The 22,113-nt window shown below is 51.5% G+C and overlaps 1 protein-coding gene across 2 annotated transcripts in view; it reads left to right on the top strand.

Moving 5' to 3' along the window:
- Positions 1–22,113, top strand: part of unc93b1 (unc-93 homolog B1, TLR signaling regulator) — a 61,125-nt gene that overhangs the window by 12,502 nt on the left and 26,510 nt on the right. The window contains exons 3-4 of one of the 2 annotated variants that reach the window (XM_073038908.1): positions 12,762–12,900; positions 15,188–15,341. In XM_073038908.1, the coding sequence (XP_072895009.1) occupies positions 12,762–12,900; positions 15,188–15,341 (293 nt within the window). The remainder of the gene's footprint in view (positions 1–12,761; positions 12,901–15,187; positions 15,342–22,113) is intronic. The other variant, XM_073038909.1, reaches the window with a different exon arrangement.

Raw genomic sequence — 22,113 nt, 5'->3', positions numbered from 1 at the left:
ACTGAACAACACAAACACCTACGTCAGGATGCTGTTCATCGACTGTAGCTCAGCATTTAATACCATCATTCCCACAATCCTGATTGAGAAGTTGCAGAACCTGGGCCTCTGTACCTCCCTCTGTAGTTGGATCCTTGATTCCCTAACCGGAAGACCACAGTCTGCGCGGATTGGTGATAACATATCCTCCTCACTGACGATCAACACTGGCGCATCTCAGGGGTGTGTGCTCAGCCCACTGCTCTACTCCCTGTATACACACGACTGTGTGGCTAGACATAGCTCAGATACCATCTACAAATTTGCCGACGATACAACCATTGTTGGCAGAATCTCAGATGGTGACGAGAGGACGTACAGGAGTGAGATAGATATGCCAACTAGTGGAATGGTGTCACAGCAACAACCTGGCACTCAGCGTCAGTGAGATGAAAGAGCTGACTGCGGACTTCAGGAAGGGTAAGACGAGGGAACACACACCGATCCTCACTGAGGGATCAGAAGTGGAGAGAGTGAGAACTTTCAAGTTCCTGGGTGTCAAGATCTTTGAGGATCTAACCTGGTCCCAACGTATCAGTGCAGTTATAAAGAAGGCGAGACAGCGACTATACTTCATAAGGAGTTTGAAGAGATTTGGTATGCCAACAAATACATGCAAAAACTTCTATAGATGTACCGTGGAGAGCGTTCTGACAGGCTGCATCGCTGTCTGGTATGGAGGGGCTACTGCACAGGACCGAAAGAAGCTGCAGAGGGTTGTAAATCTAGTCAGCTCCATCTTGGGTACCAGCCTACAAAGTACCCAGGACACCTTCAGGGAACGGTGTCTCAGAAAGGCAGCGTCCATTATTAAGGACCTCCAGCACCCAGGGCATGCCCCTTTCTCACTGTTACCATCAGGGAGGAGGTACAGGAGCCTGAAGACACACACTCAACGATTCAGGAACAGCTCCTTCCCCTCTGCCGTCCGATTCCTAAATGGACATTGAACCCTTGGACACTACCTCACTTTTTAAATATATATTAGAGACCGGACAAACTTGGGCATTCAGCCAGAGTGCAGAAGACAACAAACTGTGCAAATACAAAAAGAAAAAAATAATAATAAATAAATAAGCAATATTTATTGAGAACATGAGATGAAGAGTCCTTGAATGTGAGGCCACAGGTTGTGGGAACTTTTCTCTGATGGGGCGAGTGAAGTTATCCCCTCTGGTTCAGGAGCCTGATGGTTGAGGGGTAATAACTGTCCCTGAACCTGGTGGTGTGGGTCCTGAGGCTCCTGTACCTTCTTCCTGATGGTTGAGGGGTAATAACTGTCCCTGAGCCTGGTGGTGTGGGTCCTGAGGCTCCTGTACCTCCTTCCTGATGGTTGAGGGGTAATGACTGTCCCTGAACCTGTTGGTGTGGGTCCTGAGGCTCCTGTACCTCCTTCCTGATGGTTGAGGGGTAATGACTGTCCCTGAACCTGGTGGTGTGGGTCCTGAGGCTCCTGTACCTCTTTCCTGATGGTTGAGGGGTAATGACTGTTCCTGAACCTGGTGGTGTGGGTCCTGAGGCTCCTGTACCTCCTTCCTGATGGTTGAGGGGTAATAACTGTCCCTGATCCTGGTGGTGTGGGTCCTGAGGCTCCTGTACCTCCTTCCTGAAGGATGAGGGTAATAACTGTCCCTGAACCTGGTGGTGTGGGTCCTGAGGCTCCTGTACCTCCTTTCTGATGGTTGAGGGGTAATAACTGTCCCTGATCCTGGTGGTGTGGGTCCTGAGGCTCCTGTACCTCCTTCCTGATGGTTGAGGGTAATAACTGTCCCTGAACCTGGTGGTGTGGGTCCTGAGGCTCCTGTACCTCCTTTCTGATGGTTGAGGGGTAATAACTGTCCCTGAACCTGGTGGTGTGGGTCCTGAGGCTCCTGTACCTCCTTCCTGATGGTTGAGGGGTGATAACTGTCCCTGAACCTGGTGGTGTGGGTCCTGAGGCTCCTGTACCTCCTTCCTGATGGTTGAGGGGTAATAACTGTCCCTGAACCTGGTAGTGTGGGTCCTGAGGCTCCTGTACCTCCTTCCTGATGGTTGAGGGGTAATGACTGTCCCTGATCCTGGTGGTGTGGGTCCTGAGGCTCCTGTACCTCTTTCCTGATGGTTGAGGGGTAATGACTGTTCCTGAACCTGGTGGTGTGGGTCCTGAGGCTCCTGTACCTCCTTCCTGATGGTTGAGGGGTAATAACTGTCCCTGATCCTGGTGGTGTGGGTCCTGAGGCTCCTGTACCTCCTTCCTGATGGTTGAGGGTAATAACTGTCCCTGAACCTGGTGGTGTGGGTCCTGAGGCTCCTGTACCTCCTTTCTGATGGTTGAGGGGTAATAACTGTCCCTGAACCTGGTGGTGTGGGTCCTGAGGCTCCTGTACCTCCTTCCTGATGGTTGAGGGGTGATAACTGTCCCTGAACCTGGTGGTGTGGGTCCTGAGGCTCCTGTACCTCCTTCCTGATGGTTGAGGGGTAATAACTGTCCCTGAACCTGGTAGTGTGGGTCCTGAGGCTCCTGTACCTCCTTCCTGATGGCAGTAGTGAGAAGAGAGCATGTCCTGGGTGGTGGGGGTCCCTGATGATGGACGCTGCTTTCCTGCGACAACGCTCCGTGTAGATGTGATCAGTGGTGGGGAGGGCTTTACCCGTGACGGACTGGGCCGTATCCACTACTTTTTGTGTGATTTTCCGTTCAAGTGCGTTGGTGTTTCCATCCCAGCCATGGCTCTGGAGGTGGCCACAGCACAGTAATTTTCTTTCTTTTTGGCCTTCCAGAAAGCTAGGGTGGAACATAAGAAATAGGAGCCGGAGTCGGCCATCTTGCCCGTGGAGCCTGCCCCGCCACTCAATGTCATGGCTGATCTGTCTGTAAACTCAGCTCCATCTACCTGCCTTTTCCCCAGAACCCTTAATCCCCTTACTCTGTACAAATCTATCTAACTGTATCTTGGGTGATAGAGAAGGGTCGCGCTCAGACCGAAGGTCTGAGGAGCGTCTATTTTAACGCAAGGAGTGTTGTGAACAAAGTGGATGAGCAGTACTCGGAGATATGATGTGGTGGCCATTACAGAGACTTGGATGGCTCAGGGACAGGATTGGTTACTTCAAGTGCCGGGTTTTAGATGTTTCAGAAAGTACAGGGAGGGAGGCAAAAGAGGTGGGGACGTGGCACTGTTGATCAGAGATAGTGTCACAGCTGAAGAAAAGGTGGACACCGTGGAGGGATTGACTACGGAGTCTCTGTGGGTGGAGGTTAGGAAGGGGAAGGGGTCAATAACTTTACTGGGTGTTTTTATAGGCCGCCTAATGGTAACAGGGATGTCGAGGAGCAGATAGGGAAACAGATCCTGGAAAGCTGTAATAATAACACTGTTGTCATGGAGAGGGAGATTTTAATTTCCCAAATATTGATTGGCATCTCCCTAGAGCGAGGGGTTTAGATGGGATGGAGTTTGTTAGGTGTGTTCAGGAAGGTTTCTTGACACAGTATGTAGATAAGCCTACAAGAGGAGATGCTGTACTTGATTTGTTATTGGGAAATGAACCTGGTCAGGTGTCAGATCTCTCAGTGGGAGAGCATTTTGGAGATCCTGATCATAATTCAATCTCCTTTACAATAGCATAGGAGAGAGATAGGAACAGACAAGTTAGAAAAGCGTTTAATTGGAGTAAGGGGAATTATGAGGCTATCAGGCAGGAGATTGGAAGCTTAAATTGGAAACAGATGTTCTCAGGGAAAAGTATGGAAGAAATGTGGCAAATGTTCAGGGGATATTTGTGTGGAGTTCTGCATAGTTACGTTCCAATGAGACAGGTAAGTTATATTAGGGTACAGGAACCGTGGTGTACAAAGGCTGTAATAAATCTAGTCAAGAAAAAAAGAAAAGCTTACAAAAGGTTCAGAGTGCGAGGTAGTGTTAGAGATCTAGAAGATCATAAGGCTAACAGGAAGGAGCTTAAGAAGGAGATTAGGAGAGCCAGAAGGGGCCATGAGAAGGCCTTGGCAGGCAGAATTAAGGAAAACCCCTAGGAATTCTACAAGTATGTGAAGAGCAAGAGGATAAGACATGAAAGAATAGAACCTATCAAGTGTGACAGTAGGAAAGTGTGTATTGGACAGCAGGAAACAGCAGAGGTACAATGAATCTTTCAGTATTCACTATGGAAAAGGATCTTGGTGATTGTAGGGATGACTTGCAGCAGACTGAAAAGCTTGAGCATGTAGATATTAAGAAAGAGGATGTGCTGGAGCTTTTGGAAAGCATCAAGTGGGATAAGTCACCAGGACTGGATGGGATGTACCCCAGGCTACTGTGGGAGGCGAGGGAGGAGAATGCTGAGCCTCTGGCGATGATCTTTGCATCATCAATGGGGACGGGAGAGGTTCCCGAGGATTGGAGGGTTGTGGATGTTGTTCCACCATTCAAGAAAGGGAGTAGAGATAGCCCAGGGAATTACAGACCAGTGAGTCTTAGCTCAGTGGTTGGTAATTGATGGAGAGGATCCTGAGAGGCAGGATTTATGAACATTTGGAGAGGTATAATATGATTAGGAGTAGTCAGCATGGCTTTGTCAAGGGCAGCTCGTGCCTGCTGAGCCTGATTGAATTTTTTGAGGATGTGACTAAACACATTGATGATGGAAGAGCAGTGGATGTAGTGTACATGGATTTCAGCAAGGCTGCCCTGATTCAAACCAGCAACAGAAAAGGTATGAGCAGAAACCAGAACGCACCATAATGTGAATTAGAATCCGATCTACAAACCGCATCAATTAAACCTTGCTTCAGAACCATCCCCGACAGCATCGAGGGGGGAGAGAGAGAGAGAGAGAAATCACAAGGACATCCCTCGAGAGCATCGGGGGGGGGCGGGAGAGAGAGAGAGAGAGAGACTGGACACAAGGACCTTCCCTCGAGAGAGAGAGAGAGAGAGAGAGAGAGAGAGAGAAATCACAAGGACATCCCTCGAGAGCATCGGGGGGGGGGGGGCGGGAGAGAGAGAGAGAGAGAGACTGGACACAAGGACCTTCCCGAGAGAGAGAGAGAGAGAGAGAGAGAGAGAGAAATCACAAGGACATCCCTCGAGAGCATCGGGGGGGGGGGGGGGACGGGAGAGAGACAGAGACTGGACACAAGGACCTTCCCTCGAGAGAGAGAGACCCTCATACGCAGAAACCCTCTTGCAGTGAGAGGGTTGTAGGGCCTACGTGTACCTGGGGTATGCCTGGAGTGGAGCGCCAACACACAGGCTGTGTACAAGAAGGGCCAGAGTCGCCTCTGCTTCCCGAGGAGACTGAGCCCCCTCGGAGTGTGCAGGCCTCTCCTTCGCACGTCCTACCGGTCTGTTGTGGCCGGTACGGTCTCCGGTGCGGTGGGTCAACACGGGCTCAGTGAACCGATCGGAAAGGCCGGCTCCGTTATAGGAGTCAAACTGGACCCTCCGGAAAACCCTGGCGACTCTGGACAATGTTTCTCGCCCTCTGCATGCCACACCTTGGCTGAACAGAGGAACACTTTCAGTAACAGACTGAGACAAACACCCGCGACATGAGGTCATTCCTACCCTCGGCCATTAGGGTCTATAATGAGTCAACCTGTAGCCGGGGAAGTGATGACCACCCCCCCCCCATTAGACTGTTTGTGGTCATTTATTTTTTATTCTTTCTGACTTCTCTTCCAATATTTGTGCGTCTGTGCACTTGCAATGCTGCTGTGACACTGTCATTTCCTTTGGGATCAGTGAAGCATATAGCTATCTATCTAATGGGTAAGATCGGTGAGAAATGGAGTCAAACATGGGCTCCTGGCTTTTCTGGCCTCCCCGCCACATGTCATAGAAACATAGAAAATAGGTGCAGGAGTAGGCCATTCGGCCCTTCGAGCCTGTACCGCCATTCAGTATGATCATGGCTGATCATCCAACTCAGAACCCTGGACCTGCTTTCTCTCCATACCCCCTAATCCCTTTACCCACAAGGGCCATATCTAACGCCCTCTTAAGTATAGCCAATGAACCGGCTTCAACTGTTTCCTGTGGCAGAGAATTCCACAGATTCACCACTCTCTGTGTGAAGAAGTTTTTCCTCATCTCGGTCCTAAAAGGCTTCCCCTTTATCCTTAAACTGTGACCCCTCGTTCTGGACTTCCCCAACATCGGAAGCAATCTTCCTGCATCTAGCCTGTCCAATCCCTTTAGAATTTTATACGTTTCAATAAGATCCCCCCTCAATCTTCTAAATTCCAGTCAGTATAAGCCTAGTCGATCCAGTCTTTCTTCATATGAAAGTCCTGCCATCCCAGAAATCAATCTGGTGAACCTTCTTTGTACTCCCTCTATGGCAAGAATGTATTTCCTCAGATTAGGGGACCAAAACTGCACACAATACTCTAGGTACGGTCTCACCAAGGCCTTGTACAACTGCAGTAGAACCTCCCTGCTCCAGTACTCAAATCCTTTTGCTATGAATGCCAACATACCATTTGCCTTTTTCACCGCCTGCTGTACCTGCATGCCCACCTTCAATGACTGGTGTACAATGACACCCAGGTCTCGTTGCACCTCCCCTTTTCCTAATCGGCTGCCGTTCAGATAATAATCTGTTTTCCTGTTCTTGCAACCAAAGTGGATAACCTCACATTTATCCACATTAAATTGCATCTGCCATGAACTTGCCCACTCACCTAACCTATCCAAGTCACCCTGCATCCTCTTAGCATTCTCCTCACAGCTAACACCGCCGCCCAGCTTCGTGTCATCCGCAAACTTGGAGATGCTGCATTTAATTCCCTTGTCTAAATCATTAATATATATTGTAAACAACTGGGGTCCCAGCACTGAGCCTTGCGGTACCCCACTAGTCACTGCCTGCCATTCTGAAAAGGTCCCGTTTACTCCCACTCTTTGCTTCCTGTCTGCCAACCAATTCTCTATCCACATCAATACCATACCCCCAATACCGTGTGCTTTAAGTTTGCACACTAATCTCCTGTGTGGGACCTTGTCAAAAGCCTTTTGAAAATCCAAATATACCACATCCACTGGCTCTCTCCTATCCACTCTACTAGTTACATCTTCAAAAAATTCTATAAGATTCATCAGACATGATTTTCCTTTCACAAATCCATGCTGACTTTGTCCGATGATTTCACCATTTTCCAAATGTGCTGTTATCACATCTTTGATAACCAACTCCAGCATTTTCCCCACCACCAATGTCAGACTAACCGGTCTATAATTCCCTGGTTTCTCTCTCCCTCCTTTATTAAAAAGTGGGGTTACATTAGCCACCCTCCAATCCTCAGAAACTAATCCAGAATCTGAGGAGTTTTGAAAAATTATCACTAATGCAACCACTATTTCTTGTGCTACTTCCTTAAGCACTCTGGGATGCAGACCATCTGGCCCTGGGGATTTATCTGCCTTTAATCCCTTCAATTTACCTAACACCACTTCCCTACTAACATGTATTTCCCTCAGTTCCTCCATCTTACTAGACCCTCGGTCCCTTACTATTTCCGGAAGATTATTTATGTCCTCCTTAGTGAAGACAGAACCAAAGTATTTATTCAATTGGTCTGCCATGTCTTTGTTCCCCATGATCAATTCACCTGTTTCTGACTGTAAGGGACCTACATTTGTCTTGACCAATCTTTTTCTTTTCACATATCTCTAAAAGCTTTTACAGTCAGTTTTTATGTTCCCTGCCAGCTTTCTCTCATAATCTTTTTTCTCTTTCCTAATTAAGCTCTTTGTCCTCCTCTGCTGGTCTCTGAATTTCTCGCAGTCCTCAGGTTTGCCGCTTTTTCTGGCTAATTTGTATGTTTCTTCTTTGGACTTGATACTATCCCTAATTTCCCTTGTCAGCCACGGGTGCACTACCTTCCCTGGTTTATTCTTGATGTAGTTCATCCATGCGATCTTTAAATGCTTGCCATTGCATATCCACCGTCAATCCTTTAAGTATCATTTGCCAGTCTATCTTAGCTAATTCATGTCTCATACCTTCAAAGTTACCCTTCTTTAAGTTCAGAACTTTTGTTTCTGAATTAACTATGTCACTCTCCATCTTAATGAAGAATTCCACCATATTATGGTCACTCTTACCCAAGGGGCCTCACACGACAAGATTGCTAACTAACCCTTCCTCATTGCTCAATACACAATCTAGAATGGCCTGCTCTCCAATTTGTTCAGAAAACCATCCCTCATACAGTCCAAGAAATCCTCTTTCTCAGCACCCTTACCAATTTGGTTCACCCAATCTATATGCAGATTGAAATCACCCATTATAACTACTGTTCCTTTACTGTTCCTATGTCGAACCCTCTTGGAGACAGCAAGGCCCGAGAACACCCCGTAGGACTGTAGATTACAGGCGTTGAACAGCAACAGATCACATGGTTCGTACTCTGCATGGAGGTCGGTGACCAGTGGAGTGCCTCAGGGATCTGTTCTGGGACCCCTCCTCTTTGTGATTTTTATAAATGACCTGGATTAGGAAGTAGAAGGGTGGGTTAGTAAGTTTGTTGGTGACACAAGGTGGGGATGTTGTGGATAGTGTGGAGGGTTGTCAGAGGTTACAGCGGGACATTGATAGGATGCAGAACTGGGCTGAGAAGTGGCAGATGGAGTTCAACCCAGATTAGTGTGAGGTGGTTCATTTTGGTAGGTCAAATATGATGGCAGAATATAGTATAAATGGTAAGACTGTCGGCAGTGTGGAGGATCAGAGGGATCCTGGACACTCAAAGCTGCTGCGCAGGTTGACAGAGTTGTTAAGAAGGCGTCCGGTGTGTTGGCCTTCATCAACCATGGGATTGAGTTCAAGAGCCATGAGGTAATGTTACAGCTACAAGGGGTGATTGATAAGTCCGTGGCCTAAGGTATTAACTTCAAACTTTCTGCATAAACACTCAAAAGAGTGGAACTATACGTGCATGTGCAACGAGAGCTGTACAACATCTCCTTCTACCTTAGGCCACAAACTTATCAATCACCCCTCGTAGCTGTGTGGACACTTTCTGAAGGTCCAAGATCCGTATGCTCCACGACCGCTGGACTAAGTGTGTAAATGCAGGAGGGGACGATGTTGAAAAATAAATGTGCTGGGTTTTCTAAAATTGACTCTTTCTACCTTAGGCCACGAACCCCTCGTATATAACAGCTTGCTTAGACCCCACTTGTGTTCAGTTCTGGTCACCTCACTCCAGGAAGGTTGTCGATACTATAGAGAGAGTGCAGAGGAGATTTACAAGGATGTTGCCGGGATTGGAGGGTGTACCTTATGAGAATAGGTCGAGTGAACTTGGCCTTTTCTCCTTTGGAGTGATGAAGATAGAGGTGTACAAGGTGATGAGAGGCATTGATCGTGTGGATAGCCAGAGGCTTTTTCCCAGGGATGAAATGGTGAACACGAGGTTTCACCATTTAGTTTTAAGGTGCTTGGAAACAGGAACTGAGGGGACGTCAGGAGTAAGCTTTTCACCAGAGAGTAGTGGGAGCATGGAACACACTGCCAGCGGCGGTGGTGGAGACGGGATACGACAGGGGCTTTTAAGAGCCTCTTAGATAGGTGCGTGGAGCTCAGAGAAATAGAGGACTATACGCCAGGGAAATTCTAGGCAGTTTCTAGAGCAGGTTACAGGGCCAGCACGACATTGTGGGCCGAAGGGCCTGTAATGTGCTGTAGATTTCTATGTTCTGTGTAAAAACGAGGACATCAAAGAAGTGAAAGAAACAGTTTTGTGGGCGATGTGGCAGACAGGCTCACTTTTGACATTTAAGAAAAATTTGGACAGGTACACGGATGAGAGGGGTTTGGAGGGATATGGGCCAGGTGCAGGTCAGTGGGACCCGGCAGAAAAATGGCTCGGCACAGCCAAGAAGGGCCGAAAGGCCTGTTTCTGTGCTGGAATGTTCTTGAAGAGTCCCTGAAAGTGAGTCCACAGATAGAGTGAACGCAAGCAGGCTTTTTCCACTGAGGCCAGGGGAGAAAAAACCAGAGGTCATGGGTTAAGGGTGAAGGGGGAAAAGTTTAAAGGGAACATTAGGGGGGGGGCTTCTTCACACAGAGAGTGGTGGGAGTGTGGAATGAGCTGCCAGATGAAGTGGTGAATGTGGGCTCACTTTTGACATTTAAGAAAAATTTGGACAGGTACATAGATGAGAGGGGTTTGGAGGGATATGGGCCAGGTGCAGGTCAGTGGGACCCGGCAGAAAAATGGCTCGGCACAGCCAAGAAGGGCCAAAAGGCCTGTTTCTGTGCTGGAATGTTCCGTGGCTCGTGTCCTATGTCCCCCACCCCCCCGCCCCCGGTAGCCATCTTCTACAGCTCCTGAACCCACCGGCACAACCTCAGTACAGCAGCACCGTGACCACTTTGTGCTTCGAGAATTGAATTGTGTTTTATTTTAATAGCATTCAGGATTAAATGACGTTTTTCCTTGTGAATGCCGCGTCTTTGATGATCTGCGTTGGGACCTCTGGTGTTCAGTGATCAGATAGATGGCCGGGTCAGTGAATTTGCCCAATGACACCAAGATGGGAGGACAGTGCAGAAGAGTGGCAAAGATTGGGTCAGGATGTAGATCAGCTGCAGGTGTGGGCAGAGAAATGGCAGATGGAGTTTAACTGTGAGGTGTTGCCCCCTAGCAGGGCAAATGCAAGGAGACAGTGCCCTGTTAGGGGCAAGATCCTGAATAGAGCTGCTGAGCAGAGGGATCTTGGGGTCCATAGCTCTTTGAAAGTGGCTGGGCAGGTCGATAAGGAGGCTTACTGGATGCTCGCTTTTGTTAGTCGAGGCTGTGAGTTCAAAAGCCAGGAGGTTTCGTTGTAATTTTATCTGTTTAGGCCGCATCTGCAGTATTGTGGACAGTTCCGGTCGCCCCTCTACGGGAAGGAGTTTGAGGGTTTGGAGAGGGGGCAGAAGAGTGGGTGCTGCCCGGTTTAGGGGGCATGTGCTCTCACGAGAGGCTGGACACTCTTGGGTTGTTTTCTCCGGAGTGGGGGGAGATCTGAGAGAGGTTTACAGGATTATGAGAGGCATAGATAGAGTGGACGGGGAGTATCTGTTTCCCGGGGTTGAAATGTCTAATCCCAGAGGGCAGGCACTGAAGGTGAGAGGGGGATGTGAAGGGGTAAGTTTTTTCACTCTGGGAGTGGTGGATGCCTGGAAAACACTCCCTGGTGGTGGTGGTGGTGGTAGAGACAAACACATCAGGGGTTTTAGGAGACGTTTGGAGAGGCACATGGATGTGAGGAAGGTGATTGGATATGGACTTGGTGTGGGGAGGAGGGATTAGTGTTGGGGTGTTTTCCGATCTGATTTTTAGCCGGTCCAGCACAACATTGTGGGCTGAATGGCCTGTGCTGTGCTCTTCTATCTCCTATGTTGAGTAAGTATTTTTGTTCAGAATCAGAATCTGTTTTAATGTCACTGAGCAGCACGCACAAAATGCTGGGTGAACTCAGCTCCTAGTAAAAGAGTACAGTCGATGTTTCAGGCTGAAACATCTTTTTCCCACAGATGCTGCCTGGCCTGCCGAGTTCCTCCAGCATTTTGTGTGCGTTGCTTGGATTTCCAGCATCTGCGGATTTTCTCTTGTTTGAGATACCGGAGCAGAATTAGGCCATTTGGCCCATCAAGTCTTCGCCACCATTTCATCACAGCTGACCCATTTCCCTCTCAGCCCCAATCTCCTGCCTTCTCCCCGTATCCCTCCATGTCCTGGCCAGTCAAGGATCTGTCGACCTCTGCTTCAATATACATAAAGACTTGACCTCCACAGTTACCTGTGGCAAAGAATTCCACAGATTCTCCTCTCTCTGGCTAAAGAAATTCCTCCTAATCTCTGTTCTAAATGGACCTCCCTCAATTCTGAGGCTGTGTCCTCTGGTCCTAGACTCCCCCACTATAGGAAACATCCTCTCCACATCCAATCTATCTGTGTCCTCTGGTCCTAGACTCCCCCACTACAGGAAACATCCTCTCCACATCCACTCTATCTGTGTCCTCTGGTCCTAGACTCCCCCACTATAGGAAACATCCTCCCCACATCCACTCTATCTGTGTCCTCTGGTCCTAGACTCCCCCACTATAGGAAACATCCTCTCCACATCCACTCTATCTGTGTCCTCTGGTCCTAGACTCCCCCACTATAGGAAACATCCTCTCCATATCCACTCTATCTGTGTCCTCTGGTCCTAGACTCCCCCACTACAGAAAACATCCTCTCCACATCCACTCTATCTGTGTCCTCTGGTCCTAGACTCCCCCACTATAGGAAATATCCTCTCCACATCCACTCTATCTGTGTCCTCTGGTCCTAGACTCCCCCACTACAGGAAACATCCTCTTCACATCCACTCTATCGAGCTCTTTCACCTTTAGATAGGTTTTAATGCCGTTGCCCCTCACTGTTCTGAAATTCCGGAGAGTACACAGGTCCAAAACCATCAAACGTTCTTCAAATGTCAGGACTTTCAATCCCGGAATCATTTCCGTGAAGCTCCTTTGAACCCTCTCCAGTTTCAGCAAAACTTTTACCTTCCACCTTCTCTATTCATCTTCCTTCCCCCCTCACCTGGTCTCACCTGTCACCTGCCAGCTTGCACACTCTCCCCTTGCCCTTCCGTTCCCGTCCTGGTGAAGGATCTCGGCCTGGAACGTTCTCCCTCCACCGACGCTGGGCTGACCTGCTGAGGTCCTTGTCTCTGACCCTCTGTTCCCCGTCCCAGCAGATCGATGACTTCATGGGTCAGGATTACAACGAGGAGGAGGAGGAGCGCAAGTACTTCCGCCGAAAGCGTTTGTTCGTCATCAAGAACCTGGTGTGTGCCAGCGTGGGTACCATGCTGATCTACGCCGTCTACCTGGGTAGGTGCCCTGGGTCGGGGTGTGTGCCAGCGTGGGTACCATGCTGATCTACGCCGTCTACCTGGGTAGGTGCCCTGGACCGGGGTGTGTGCCAGCGTGGGTACCATGCTGATCTACGCCGTCTACCTGGGTAGGTGCCCTGGGTCGGGGTGTGTGCCAGCGTGCGTACCATGCTGATCTACGCCGTCTACCTGGGTAGGTGCCCTGGGTCGGGGTGTGTGCCAGTGTGGGTACCACGCTGATCTACGCCGTCTACCTGGGTAGATGCCCTGGACCGGGGTGTGTGCCAGCGTGGGTACCACGCTGATCTACGCCGTCTACCTGGGTAGGTGCCCTGGGTCGGGGTGTGTGCCTGTGTGCGTACCACGCTGATCTACGCCGTCTACCTGGGTAGGTGCCCTGGACCGGGGTGTGTGCCAGTGTGGGTACCATGCTGATCTACGCCGTCTACCTGGGTAGGTGCCCTGGGCCGGGGTGTGTGCCAGTGTGGGTACCACGCTGATCTACGCCGTCTACCTGGGTAGGTGCCCTGGGTCGGGGTGTGTGCCTGTGTGCGTACCACGCTGATCTACGCCGTCTACCTGGGTAGGTGCCCTGGGTCGGGGTGTGTGCCTGTGTGCGTACCATGCTGATCTACGCCGTCTACCTGGGTAGGTGCCCTGGGCCGGGGTGTGTGCCTGTGTGCGTACCACGCTGATCTAGGCCGTCTACCTGGGTAGGTGCCCTGGGCTGGGGTGTGTGCCTGTGTGCGTACCACGCTGATCTACGCCGTCTACCTGGGTAGGTACCCTGGGCCGGGGTGTGTGCCAGCGGGGGTACCATGCTGATCTATGCCGTCTACCTGGGTAGGTGCCCTGGGTCGGGGTGTGTGCCAGCGTGGGTACCATGCTGATCTAGGCCGTCTACCTGGGTAGGTGCCCTGGGTCGGGGTGTGTGCCAGTGTGGGTACCACGCTGATCTACGCCGTCTACCTGGGTAGGTGCCCTGGGCTGGGGTGTGTGCCAGCGTGGGTACCATGCTGATCTACGCCGTCTACCTGGGTAGGTGCCCTGGGTCGGGGTGTGTGCCAGTGTGGGTACCACGCTGATCTACGCCGTCTACCTGGGTAGGTGCCCTGGACCGGGGTGTGTGCCAGCGTGGGTACCACGCTGATCTACGCCGTCTACCTGGGTAGGTGCCCTGGGCCAGGGTGTGTGCCAGTGTGGGTACCACGCTGATCTACGCCATCTACCTGGGTAGGTACCCTGGGCCGGGGTGTGTGCCAGTGTGGGTACCACGCTGATCTACGCCCTCTACCTGGGTAGGTACCCTGGGCCGGGGTGTGTGCCAGTGTGGGTACCATGCTGATCTACGCCGTCTACCTGGGTAGGTACCCTGGGCCGGGGTGTGTGCCAGCGGGGGTACCACGCTGATCTACGCCGTCTACCTGGGTAGGTGCCCTGGGCCGGGGTGTGTGCCAGTGTGGGTACCATGCTGATCTACGCCGTCTACCTGGGTAGGTACCCTGGGCCGGGGTGTGTGCCAGCGGGGGTACCACGCTGATCTACGCCGTCTACCTGGGTAGGTACCCTGGGTCGGGGTGTGTGCCAGTGTGGGTACCATGCTGATCTACGCCGTCTACCTGGGTAGGTGCCCTGGACCGGGGTGTGTGCCAGTGTGGGTACCACGCTGATCTACGCCGTCTACCTGGGTAGGTGCCCTGGGCCGGGGTGTGTGCCAGTGTGGGTACCACGCTGATCTACGCCCTCTACCTGGGTAGGTACCCTGGGCCGGGGTGTGTGCCAGTGTGGGTACCATGCTGATCTACGCCGTCTACCTGGGTAGGTACCCTGGGCCGGGGTGTGTGCCAGCGGGGGTACCACGCTGATCTACGCCGTCTACCTGGGTAGGTGCCCTGGGCCGGGGTGTGTGCCAGTGTGGGTACCATGCTGATCTACGCCGTCTACCTGGGTAGGTACCCTGGGCCGGGGTGTGTGCCAGCGGGGGTACCACGCTGATCTACGCCGTCTACCTGGGTAGGTACCCTGGGTCGGGGTGTGTGCCAGTGTGGTTACCATGCTGATCTACGCCGTCTACCTGGGTAGGTACCCTGGGCCGGGGTGTGTGCCAGTGTGGGCACCATGCTGATCTACGCCATCTACCTGGGTAGGTGCCCTGGGCCGGGGTGTGTGCCAGCGTGGGCAGGTCCTCTGTCTGGGCCCTGGGGTCACTCTAAACACAGTCTGGAGGTAAACTCTCCCTGTACGCCCCGTGTCCCATACCGCATGTTGTGTGTCCTCCCGCCCAGGGCTCCTGCAGATACAGCTGATCCTGCACTATGACGAGACGTACCGGGAGGTCAAGTACGGCAACCTGGGTCTGCAGGACATCGACAGGAAGATGCTGATGGGGATCAATGTCACCCCCATCGTGGCGCTGCTCTACACCCCCGTCCTCATCAGGTAGGTGGGCTGGGTACCCTCCCAGTGACAGCTGGGCAAGGGTGTGCAGGCGGATGGGGATGGTTGGGTGGTGCAGGCTTAGCTTTGGGATGGGCAGTGTTGGGGAAAGGTTCACGGGGTGGGGTCGGGCTGGGATCGGGCAGCACTGGGTTGGCGTTCATTTGGGATATGTTTCTATGGTTGGATTTTGGCTTGGCTGGCGATTTGGTAGAGATGTTGGTTTGGGCCATGTTGGATTGGGATGGGGGTGGGTGGGGCGGAGATCCACTGGAATATATTTGTATGGGTGGGGTTGGGTTTGGGGTGGGTTGGGGTGAGGATGGGATGTTGGGTTGGGATGTAGAGGGTGGAGTTGGCTGGGTTAAGGGTGGAGATCCACTGGAATATATTTGTATGGGTGGGGTTGGGTTTGGGGTGGGTTGGGGTGAGGATGGGATGTTGGGTTGGGATGTAGAGGGTGGAGTTGGCTGGTGTAAGGGCGGAGTTCCACTGGAATATATTTGTATGGGTGGGGTTGGGTTTGGGGTGGGTTGGGGTGGGGATGGGATGTTGGGTTGGGATGCGGAGGGTGGAGTTGGCTGGTGTAAGGGCGGAGTTCCACTGGAATATATATGTATGGGTGGGGTTGGGTTCGGGGTGGGTTGGGGTGGGGATGGGATGTGGAGGGGTGGGGAATCGGTTTTTGGGTAGGGTTAAGTTAGGATGGATAGTGTTGGGTTGGGTTCGGGGTGGGTTGGGGTGGGGATTGGATGTGGAGGGGTGGGGAATTGGTCTTTGGGTAGGGTTAAGTTAGGATGGATAGTGTTGGGTTGGTTTATTTTGCATTGGGGTGTGGAGGGTTGGGTTGGGTGTGATGGAGAAGAGCATATTGGGTGGGGTGTTGGGTCAGGTGGGGTTCAGTTGGGATATAATGCTTTTCTACGGGTGGGGAGAATGGGTAAGGGGTTTTTGGATGGGGTAAGGCTGGGACCATAAGAGATAGGAAGAGAATTAAGCCATTCAGCTCATCGACTCTGTTCAGCCATTTCATCATGGCTGATCCATTTCCCTCTCAACCCCGTTTCCTGCCTTCTCCCTGTAAAATTGCACTCCCGGACTAACCAAGAATTTGTCTACCTCTGCCGTAAACACGCCCAATGACCTGGCTTCTACAGCCAACTGTGTGCAATGAATTGTAGAAATTCACCTCCCTCTGGCTGGAGAAATCAACTCAAGTCACTTCTATTGTCATTTTGACCATAACTGCTGGTACGGTACACAGTAAAAACGAGACAACGTTTTTCAGGACCACGACACAGTACAAAAACTAGACTGAACTAAAAACAACACAGAGAAACAAAAACACACAACAACTACTCTGGACCACAGACCTACCCAGGAGTGCATAAAGTGTCCAAAACAGTGCAGGCATTACAATAAATAATACACAGGACCACCTCTGGGGGAAAGAAATTCCTCTTCATCTGCATCCTATTCTGAGGCTGTGCCCTCTGTAACCCTCGGGTTCTGCCTGCGACGTAGGTCTAGGGAAGACGATCTCTGGCCCTGCCAAACGGGAGAGATTGAGATGTGAGTCCACATCCTGAAACCCCCTGTTTGAGTGGATGGTGCCTGATGTGTCGCCCATATAACAATTGCAGCACAGAAACAGGCTGCTCACTCCCTCCACTTCTGATCGCTCAGTGAGGATCGGTATGTGTTCCCTCGTCTTACCCAGCCTCCATCGTATCTGCCTTCACCATCGACCCCTGTCAGCACATGCAGACACCCACTGGTCTCTGTGTAAAACAAAACTGCCACTCACCTCTCCTGAACTTTCCCCTCTCACCTTAATTACATGCCCTCTGGTATTAGACATTTCCACCCCGGAGAAGTAATGACTGTCTGCTCTACCTCACGTAATCTCATAATACCTCTTCCCTCACCTTCCGCCGCTCGAGAGAAAACCCTTCAATAATCTTTCCCCCTGAGTTCCATATAACAATTACAGCACGGAAACAGGCTGCCTGATGTGTCGCCCTGTTACAGATCAGTACCATGGAATAACAGACAGTACACTGGGTACAATTAAACAATTTAGCTTCATAATTCTTCATTAGGGAAGAAAAACAGGACGAAAAGGGCCCATTTTAAAGAACCAGACTAACGTGCACAAGTTGGAACTCACGGTTCCTCCCGCACCGATCCTCCTTCCATCCCTCCGCCCTCCGTCGGGCCTTTGCCCTGCTCCAGCGTCGTCTCTCTCCATCTCCCACCGAACGAGAGACCCGGATCACCCTGGTGTCAGGCACACAACAAGGAAACACACTCCCCTGGTTGGACGGCTCACATTCAAAAACAAACATTATCTCGAACCAGAACCCAAACACCGTTTCCACAGAAACACCATTACGTTCACAGTGAAACCTTTCCCAGGGTATTACACCTCTGGTCCTAGACTCCCCCACTATAGGAAACATCCTCTCCACATCCACTCTATCTGTGTCCTCTGGTCCTAGACTCCCCCACTATAGGAAACATCCTCTCCACATCCACTCTATCAGTGTCCTCTGGTCCTAGACTCCCCCACTACAGGAAACATCCTCTCCACATCCACTCTCTCTGTGTCCTCTGGTCCTAGACTCCCCCACTATAGGAAACATCCTCTCCACATCCACTCTCTCTGTGTCCTCTGGTCCTAGATTCCCCCACTATAGGAAACATCCTCTCCACATCCACTCTATCTGTGTCCTCTGGTCCTGGACTCCCCCACTACAGGAAACATCCTCTCCACATCCACTCTCTCTGTGTCCTCCGGTCCTAGACTCCCCCACTATAGGAAACATCCTCTCCACATCCACTCTATCTGTGTCCTCTGGTCCTAGACTCCCCCACTATAGGAAACATCCTCTCCACATCCACTCTATCTGTGTCCTCTGGTCCTAGACTCCCCCACTATAGGAAACACCCTCTCCACATCCACTCTATCTGTGTCCTCTGGTCCTAGACTCCCCCACTATAGGAAACATCCTCTCCACATCCACTCTATCTGTGTCCTCTGCTCCTAGACTCCCCCACTATAGGAAACATCCTCTCCACATCCACTCTATCTGTGTCCTCTGGTCCTAGACTCCCCCACTATAGGAAACATCCTCTCCACATCCACTCTATCTGTGTCCTCTGGTCCTAGACTCCCCCACTACAGGAAACATCCTAACCCTAACCCTAACCCTTTCTTCGATAAGGAGCATGAAACTGCTCACAATACTCAAATGAGGCCAAATAGCAAATTGTCTACATCGTCATTCCTTCGACCAAACTGATGACCCTGACACTGTATCCCATCTTCCACTCTCCTGAACTAAGTCCTTCCTCAACACTACCTGACCCTCCTCCTATCCTGGCCACAAAACCAGCAATTCCATCACCCAGGTCATTGACATATAACATAAGAAGAATCGGCCCCAACACGGACCCCAGTGGAACTCCACTAGTCACCGGCAGCCAAGTCTTCCTTTATTCCCACTCTTTGCCTCCTGCCGATCAGCCACTGGTTTATCCACGCTGGGATCTTTCCTGTAATGCCGTGGGCTCCGAGCTTGTTCAGCAGCCTGACGAGTGGCCACTTGTCGAAGGACTTCTGAAAATCCAAGTACACAACACCCACCGATTCTCCTTCGCCTGTCCTGCCCGTTATTTCCTCAGAGAATCCCAACCGGTTTGTCAGGGAAGATTTTCCCTTGAGGAAACCGTGCTGACTTCGGCCTATTTTATCACGTGGATCCGAGTGCACCGGAACCTCATCCTTAACAATCGACTCGCACACCTTCCCAACCACCGAGGTCAGACTGACAGGCCTACAAGTTCCCGTCTACTGCCCCCGTCTCATACCCTAACCCTAACAAACACCTTCCCAACCACCGAGGTCAGACTGACAGGCCTACAACTTCCCGTCTACTGCCCCCGTCTCATACCCTAACCCTAACCCACACCTTCCCAACCACCGAGGTCAGACTGACAGGCCTACAACTTCCCGTCTACTGCCCCCGTCTCATACCCTAACCCTAACCCACACCTTCCCAACCACCGAGGTCAGACTGACAGGCCTACAACTTCCCGTCTACTGCCCCCGTCTCATACCCTAACCCTAACCCACACCTTCCCAACCACCGAGGTCAGACTGACAGGCCTACAACTTCCAGTCTACTGCCCCCGTCTCATACCCTAACCCTAACCCACACCTTCCCAACCACCGAGGTCAGACTGACAGGCCTACAACTTCCCGTCTACTGCCCCCGTCTCATACCCTAACCCTAACCCACACCTTCCCAACCACCGAGGTCAGACTGACAGGCCTGCAAGTTCCCGTCTACTGCCCCCGTCTCATACCCTAACCCTAACCCACACCTTCCCAACCACCGAGGTCAGACTGACAGGCCTACAAGTTCCCGTCTACTGCCCCCGTCTCATACCCAAACCCTAACCCACACCTTCCCAACCACCGAGGTCAGACTGACAGGCCTACAACTTCCCGTCTACTGCCCCCGTCTCATACCCTAACCCTAACCCACACCTTCCCAACCACCGAGGTCAGACTGACAGGCCTACAAGTTCCCGTCTACTGCCCCCGTCTCATACCCTAACCCTAACCCACACCTTCCCAACCACCGAGGTCAGACTGACAGGCCTACAACTTCCCGTCTACTGCCCCCGTCTCATACCCTAACCCTAACCCACACCTTCCCAACCACCGAGGTCAGACTGACAGGCCTACAACTTCCCGTCTACTGCCCCCGTCTCATACCCTAACCCTAACCCACACCTTCCCAACCACCAAGGTCAGACTGACAGGCCTACAAGTTCCCGTCTACTGCCCCCGTCTCATACCCCAACCCACACCTTCCCAACCACCGAGGTCAGACTGACAGGCCTACAAGTTCCCGTCTACTGCCCCCGTCTCGTATTGGAGAGGGGAGGGACATTTGAAATTTCCATGCCAGAACCCAGCGATTCCAGGAAATTCATCACCAAACTCCTCAAACACTTTGGCCGCCTCTTTCAGATCACTGGGGCTGTGGTCCATCTGGTCCGGGTGACATATCTAACTTCAGACTTTTCAGCAAATACCCCAGCACCTTCTCCTCAGTCACAGCAAATACCCCAGCACCTTCTCCTCAGTCACAGCAAATACCCCAGCACCTCCTCCTCAGTAACAGCAAATACCCCAGCACCTCCTCCTCAGTAACAGCAAATACCCCAGCACCTTCTCCTCAGTAACAGCAAATACCCCAGCACCTCCTCCTCAGTAACAGCAAATACCCCAGCACCTCCTCCTCAGTAACAGCAAATACCCCAGCACCTCCTCCTCAGTAACAGCAAATACCCCAGCACCTTCTCCTCAGTAACAGCAAATACCCCAGCACCTCCTCCTCAGTAACAGCAAATACCCCAGCACCTCCTCCTCAGTAACAGCAAATACCCCAGCACCTTCTCCTCAGTAACAGCAAATACCCCAGCACCTCCTCCTCAGTAACAGCAAATACCCCAGCACCTCCTCCTCAGTAACAGCAAATACCCCAGCACCTCCTCCTCAGTCACAGCAAATACCCCAGCACCTTCTCCTCAGTAATAGCAAATACCCCAGCACCTTCTCCTCAGTAACAGCAAATACCCCAGCACCTCCTCAGTAACAGCAAATACCCCAGCACCTCCTCAGTAACAGCAAATACCCCAGCACCTTCTCCTCAGTAACAGCAAATACCCCAGCACCTTCTCCTCAGTCACAGCAAATACCCCAGCACCTCCTCAGTAATAGCAAATACCCCAGCACCTCCTCCTCAGTAACAGCAAATACCCCAGCACCTTCTCCTCAGTAATAGCAAATACCCCAGAACCTTCTCCTCAGTAACAGCAAATACCCCAGCACCTCCTCAGTAACAGCAAATACCCCAGCACCTCCTCCTCAGTAACAGCAAATACCCCAGCACCTTCTCCTCAGTAATAGCAAATACCCCAGAACCTTCTCCTCAGTCACAGCAAATACCCCAGCACCTTCTCCTCAGTCACAGCAAATACCCCAGCACCTTCTCCTCAGTAATAGCAAATACCCCAGAACCTTCTCCTCAGTAACAGCAAATACCCCAGCACCTCCTCAGTAACAGCAAATACCCCAGCACCTCCTCCTCAGTAACAGCAAATACCCCAGCACCTTCTCCTCAGTAATAGCAAATACCCCAGAACCTTCTCCTCAGTCACAGCAAATACCCCAGCACCTTCTCCTCAGTCACAGCAAATACCCCAGCACCTTCTCCTCAGTAACAGCAAATACCCCAGCACCTCCTCAGTAATAGCAAATACCCCAGCACCTCCTCCTCAGTCACAGCAAATACCCCAGCACCTTCTCCTCAGTCACAGCAAATACCCCAGTGCCTTCTCCTCAGTCACAGCAAATACCCCAGCACCTCCTCCTCAGTAACAGAAAATACCCCAGCACCTCCTCCTCAGTCACAGCAAATACCCCAGCACCTTCTCCTCAGTCACAGCAAATACCCCAGTGCCTTCTCCTCAGTCACAGCAAATACCCCAGCACCTCCTCCTCAGTAACAGCAAATACCCCAGCACCTCCTCCTCAGTAACAGCAAATACCCCAGCACCTCCTCCTCAGTCACAGCAAATACCCCAGCGCTTTCTCCTCAGTCACAGCAAATACCCCAGTGCCTTCTCCTCAGTAATAGCAAATACCCCAGCACCTTCTCCTCAGTAACAGCAAATACCCCAGCACCTCCACCTCAGT

This window comes from Hemitrygon akajei, unplaced genomic scaffold (genome assembly GCF_048418815.1).
Source record: "Hemitrygon akajei unplaced genomic scaffold, sHemAka1.3 Scf000228, whole genome shotgun sequence".
Taxonomy (NCBI): Eukaryota; Metazoa; Chordata; class Chondrichthyes; order Myliobatiformes; family Dasyatidae; genus Hemitrygon; species Hemitrygon akajei.
Note: the sequence above shows the minus strand (reverse complement) of the source record. Positions and strands in the feature narration are given on the sequence as shown.